The 6,050-nt window shown below is 38.8% G+C and overlaps 1 protein-coding gene across 1 annotated transcript; it reads right to left on the bottom strand.

Moving 5' to 3' along the window:
• Positions 1–491: 491 nt before the first annotated feature.
• LOC308347461 (olfactory receptor 9K2-like) lies at positions 492–1,433 on the bottom strand (the record flags this gene model as incomplete). Its single annotated transcript, XM_080810937.1, has 1 exon — positions 492–1,433. The coding sequence occupies one exon, from the start codon at positions 1,431–1,433 to the stop codon at positions 492–494; it is 942 nt and encodes a 313-aa protein (XP_080667063.1).
• Positions 1,434–6,050: the final 4,617 nt, after the last annotated feature.

Genomic DNA, 6,050 nt, shown 5'->3' with positions numbered 1-6,050 from the left:
GTAGCTAGAGAGCCTCAGAGCACTCTGTATCAATGAACAATTCTTCGGTTTAATGTATCTTACGAAGATTGCTTATTCTTTGTCTCTTATTTTACTCTTTCTCAATATATGACATATAAAATACTTGATTCAAAGTGAAAATTCAGAAACTGTTTAACATGTACTGTTTATACACTATAATAAAATATAAAAATCATGTTTAGCAGCAAGCCATAAAAACATAGAAGTCAATTCAATGAAATAAAATGTTATTTTAGATCGGTGGCAGGGTCAGCCTGAAAAATGTTTCCTTAATGTCAGGGACACCTCCAATATCAAGGATGTTTTGAATTAACAACGTCTCCTATGCAGGGAAAGTAATATGTGGGACATACGACACCTTGAAAGAGCTTGTTGACATTTCTATGATGTTTAGGAGAGAAACATTCTTAATGGTCACGAGAAGTATGAAAGAAATAGCCACAACATCTTTGATGGGCAAGAAATAGTAATCAAAGAATAGTATTTTTCATCTCCAAAAGTTTTTTTATAGCCCCTTTAACATCTTTGTTCCTCAGGGAGTAAATCAAAGGATTCAACATGGGAGTGACTAAGGTATAACATAAGGAGGTCACTTTACTCAGCTCAGGAAATCTGTCAGGAGTCAGATATGTAAAAAAGACAGTACCGTACAGTACACTCACGACTCCTAGGTGAGAGCTGCAAGTGGAGAAGGCTTTCTTACGTCCCTCAGAGGAGCGTATCTTTAGCACCGTGGACACAATATATATATAGGACACAATAATGATAATTATGGTAGGCAAGGTAATGATGCTGGATAAGGAGAAAGAAATCATCCTATAGATGAAGAGGTCAGAACAAGATATCCTTTGAAGTGGGCGAATATCACAGAAAAAGTGGTCAATGTCCCGAGAAGCACAAAAGGGCAAAGTAAATGTCATGCTCGTCTGAAGAACTGAGCTGATGCAGCCACAAAAGTAGGAACCAGCCACCAACTGAATGCAGAGACGAGTTGACATCTGGACAGAGTAGAGGAGTGGGTTGCAGATGGCAATGAAGCGGTCATAAGCCATGGCTGCCAGGAGAAATCCCTCAGCCACCATGAAGATGGCAAAGAGAAAGAACTGGATCAGACAGCCGGCAAAGGAGATGGACTTGCTCTCAGACCAGAAGTTGATCATAGCCTTGGGTGCAATAACAGAAGAATAGAAGAGATCAATGAAGGAGAGGTTGCCTAGGAAGAAATACATGGGTGTGTTCAGCCGGGGATCAGTCATAATAATGGTCATCATCCCCACATTCCCTAGAAGGATCATGCCATACACAAGCAGAAAGAGCAGGAAGAGGAGAATGTGGAGTTCTGGGCGCACCCTGAAGCCTACAAGAATGAAGTCAGTCACTTCTGAGTGATTGCTTGTCCCCTTGTCACTCATGGCAGAAACCTGCTGAGAGACATAAAGTAAAATAAACAAATGAAATCTGGCCTTCGATCCTAGCTCCAAATAATCTCTCAGACTGTTAGGATTTATACAGTTATCTTGTAGTCATTATTCATTAACCTTATAAAGTATTGTGACTTAAATTTAAGCCTACTGCAACTGATGACGACTCAAAGATTAGTTTTATGGTTGTATTCCCACAAGCAGTGAAATTAGATCTTTTTCTTCTGAGTCTAATGCAATGCATGCCCACTCAAATGCCTTTCACATTTGCAAATGTCCCTTCTGTGTCTGTTTCTGCCTCATAATTTATGTGATAAATTCAGTGTCATGAAACAGTGTTTGCGAGAGAGCACAAATAATTTAACAAATGACATTTGGGAAGTAATTCTGGTGTCTGGGTTTGGAGATATTAGGGGAGGGATTCAATAGCCTACTTTAGGAAAACTTAACTTGGAAGCTTTGGTTTATACTATATACCAGCAGATTTAAAGAAAGTCACTAAATTTAAAAACAGCTTAAGAGGTGGCACTGGCCTAGGGCTAATAATACGTTGTATGTTAATAAAAAAAATTAAAATTAATTAAAAATAAAAAATAAATAAATAAATAAATAAATAAACGAGTTGTGCGGGGGGAGAGATGGCACCTGGGTGACTCAGTCAGTTAAACTGATGACTCTTGATTTTGGCTCTGCTCATGATCTCAGGGTTGTGAGATCCAGCCCCTGAGCTGGGCTTCCTGCGCAGCGGTGAGTCTGCTTCTTCCTCACCTCCCTCAACTTGTGCTCTCTCTCTCTAACAAATAAATACATAAAATCTTAAAAAAGAAAAAAAGAACAACCTAAGAGGTGCAATTGCTTTTCATTTGTAATGGAAACTTTGAATTCTGATATGTCATTTACTCACTGAGATCAAAGTTCTCCACAAACAAACACAAAAATTATCAGGACTCACATGCTAGGATTTCTCTCCCAGATGGGCCTCCAAAGCCCTTCTATAAAAACAAGTTCCCTCCATTTCCTCAGCCTGCAGCTTACAGTTTTCTTAAGAGGCCGACAGTGAGTCTAGATGGAAGAGTTACTTTAAAAAAAGATAACTGAACAAAGATACATATGAGGGGCTAACGATGTTTGCTTATTTACCCGGGGTAAATACCTCATTTGCTAGACAGCTCAGCTAAAGTCTTGAACTGTGTGGGTTGGCAGTATGGTCACGCTTTCTCTCCCCTCAGGGCTCCATTATGCGTGCTTCTGCTCAGATAACAGTAGTAACAGTAATAGTGAAGAAATATGTGACAATTGTTTACATGCAGACACTTTTCTAAATGCTTTCAGAGTAGCTCATTGAATTCATACAACAGTAAGATGAGGTGAACAGTAGCATAATCCCTAGTTTCCAGGTGAGAAAACTGAACCATACAGAAGTGGAATCTGTTGAAAGCCTCCTACTAGGGTCAGAATGGGGATATAAAACCTAAGAAACCAGACTCCAGTCTTTCTTAATCACTGCAAGACCATCCTTGATAACAAGCCCTTCTAGTTCCTTCTGCTGTGGTACTTCTCTTTATAGAGTGCAGTTAAAATTTCCTATCTTCACAATCAATTCCCCAGTTCTTCAACCTGGGTTAAAACTGCTCTGCATTCCACATGCTCTCAAGGATAGTGGCTATTATCATCGTATTTATATTCCTATTAAATATTAATAATTTCTTCCTTGAGATCAAAAGAGCAGCTTGTCCTCCACATATCTTCAACATGAACTTTTGTGTCTGCAAATGGGAATTAATCCGTAGATATTTGTTATGTAGACATATGTTGAATGATCAATGAACATGCAGAAACAGAGAAAAATCGAAGACTGTAATACAACAGTGGTTTAGCATGGGTTGAGGTTTAAATAGAGGTAAGTTTCTGTGCCGCTTCTCGCATTTTCTAAATGGGACCTTGGACAAATGACTTATGTGTAGAGGACGCTTTCAGGCAACAGGCTTGAGCAATGCAAACTTGAGCAAGGCTAAAAGATCCACGGTCACCACTGAGCTGACCTAAACAGGCTCATTAAGGCATAAGCCCTAACTAACCAATGGGCTACATACAAGTAGGCACAGTTACCAAAAAAGGGCAAATTCCATATGCATCCCCATACTGGCAAGTTACTATACCACTGTATCCACATATAAAGGAGGGGTGGAAACAACATAACTGGCAAAGTTTTATGAGGGTATATACTTAGATAATGCATGTAAATAACAGCCTCATTTACGACAGAGTAAACACTTGGCAAATATTAACTATTGTTAATTTTATCATATCTTCCTGCACTAATTCCACAATGCACACCAAACTAATCAATGCGAATTAGGTTGAAAATTAATAATTAAAAAAATGGGGTTTTAGAAGTAAACCATTCTAAGTTGCGGGGAGGAATCCAACACTTGTTGAAAGTTTCAAAAGAATAAAGAAATCTGAAAGAAGTATCGTATTTTGTCAGGGAAGACGACTGACTGAAAAATGGCATGGTGTCTCATTGTCATATTTTAATTATTCACCAGTTCCATCAAAAATTAGATCTGCAAATAATTGTAATGAGACAAGGAAACGAAAGGGACCCCATGAGAGAAAACGCTGGGTTTTTTTTAATTTCTCTGCTTCCTTTCCTGCCTCCATGCTTTTTAGGACCTGCACCCTGCACTTGACTTTACACATGCCTTATCATGAAAATAACCTGTGTCCTTTGTGTAAGGGACAAGGAATTAAAGATTCTCTGGAATAAATAACATCTAAGGAAAGACCTGGTGAGAATGACCTTATGAAGCTTTCATACGCATATTCCAGACCATTGAGCTAGGCATCTGCAGGCCAAGACCCCTGGTTCGAAGGAATAACACCAGGGCCCTCGTCTTTGTTCTAACCAGTTCCTGGCTGTGTGAGAGGACACATACATCAGACCACCACCCTCAGTAAAAACCTCAGATCCAGAACAAAGTTGAGACTCAGGATCTTTTCCCTTTTGAGTATCCCAGACATTCCTTCCATATCTCTCTCTCTCCCTCTCTCTCTCTCTCTCTCTATATATATATATATATATGAGATACATCTCCAATAAATTCTGCTTTCACCTCCTGTTGGCTCATGTTTGATTTCCATCCTCTGTGAAGCCATGAACTCTCCTGACTGGTCTCATGGAACACCCCCCTCCCCCCTCCTCCCCCCCCCCCCCGCCACACACACACACAAAATTCAGACTCAGTCCTCAGACTTGGCCTGTTGGCATCAGTATTATAAAAGAACAATTTTAAATAGATCGTACTTAGCGTCTAATGGGGCATAAGATATTTAGCCATGAAAAGGGAGCCTGGAGTAGTCATGAATATTTTTTGAAAGATAATGTATTTTATTTAATTTGCATATAATCTTGCTTAGGGGCAAGGACATTGATGATTTTAATTTTCCAGATTTGGTCCTCTCAAACTCATTGTAATAAGTGTTTGCCTGAAGACCTGAAAAGGGAGAGTTTTCACCAGAGTAGACAATAAACAAGTGGTCATTCTGTGATATATTGTCAAAGCTCACGTTTTCAGATTTACTCTTACCTTATATTGTTTGGTAATTTGTCAGATTCTGAAAATAAAGCAGCAGAATTAGAATGCTATCTTCTTGTTACTGTTTTAATCCTAGAAAGGGTAAACACAAAGTTAATGACTAAGCCATAGTCCTGTATCATCACTATGCCAAGATAAAATGAATCCCCCTCGCCCCCAATTTTCCAAATGCATGTTTGTCATTCCAGTTTTAGTTCTTCCCGTAGAGAAATTGAACTAATAGCCCTCATTTCTCTGTTTAAATAACTGTCCTTTCTTTTAGTAGTTGATTTCTTGAAAAATGCTATAGTCCTTTGTGGAAGAGACACAAGGTGAATTTTTCCAAATGATGCTTTGCTAATACTGAAACAGTTCCAGGAATGATATTCTATAGTTAACACAAAGTGAACCTGATGAGTCAATCCGCAGGATACTCTCTGCCCTGCACTCTTGGATGCTGAATGCTTTTAAAGAAGTAAAGTAGATTGTCTTGGATATGTAAGTAGAGGTCCTGAGCCATCTGGAATCTCTGATGATCCAGCAGAATAGCAGCAGCAGTTATCTCTAGTGGCTTTGATTTTACTGCAACGGTGTAACTTTTTCAAATAATTACAGCACTCAGGTTTCTCTTACCTTCTGGGAGACAGTCCTCCTGGGAGAGAAGGAAGGCTAAGTAAGTTACTAAGGTACCCAGGCTCTAGAGCCAAACTCCATGAGGAACACAGAGGCTCTATATTTAAAAAGAGAGAGAAAGAGAGAGAGAGAGAAAAGAAAGAAAAAGAAAGGGGAAAAAAAGAGCCTAAATCTAAGAGGAGTCAAAATACATAGAAGAATTTATTTTTTCTTTCGTTTCTTGTTGCGTTACCTCTTGTGGAGGGACCAAAAGGTCCTTCCATCTTAATTTCTTCTTCATCAAAAAAGAGGCATTTCAATTTATCATTACAACAAAGTTTCAGATAAGCAAACAGAAGTAGATATCAAGGGAAACATGACATTATGAAACATATCTTGTGGAGAATAAAGTTCATTT

Source organism: Martes martes (genome assembly GCF_963455335.1).
Source record: "Martes martes genome assembly, chromosome: 8".
In the NCBI taxonomy this organism is placed as follows: Eukaryota; Metazoa; Chordata; class Mammalia; order Carnivora; family Mustelidae; genus Martes; species Martes martes.
This window is presented reverse-complemented; position numbering and strand designations above follow the sequence as displayed.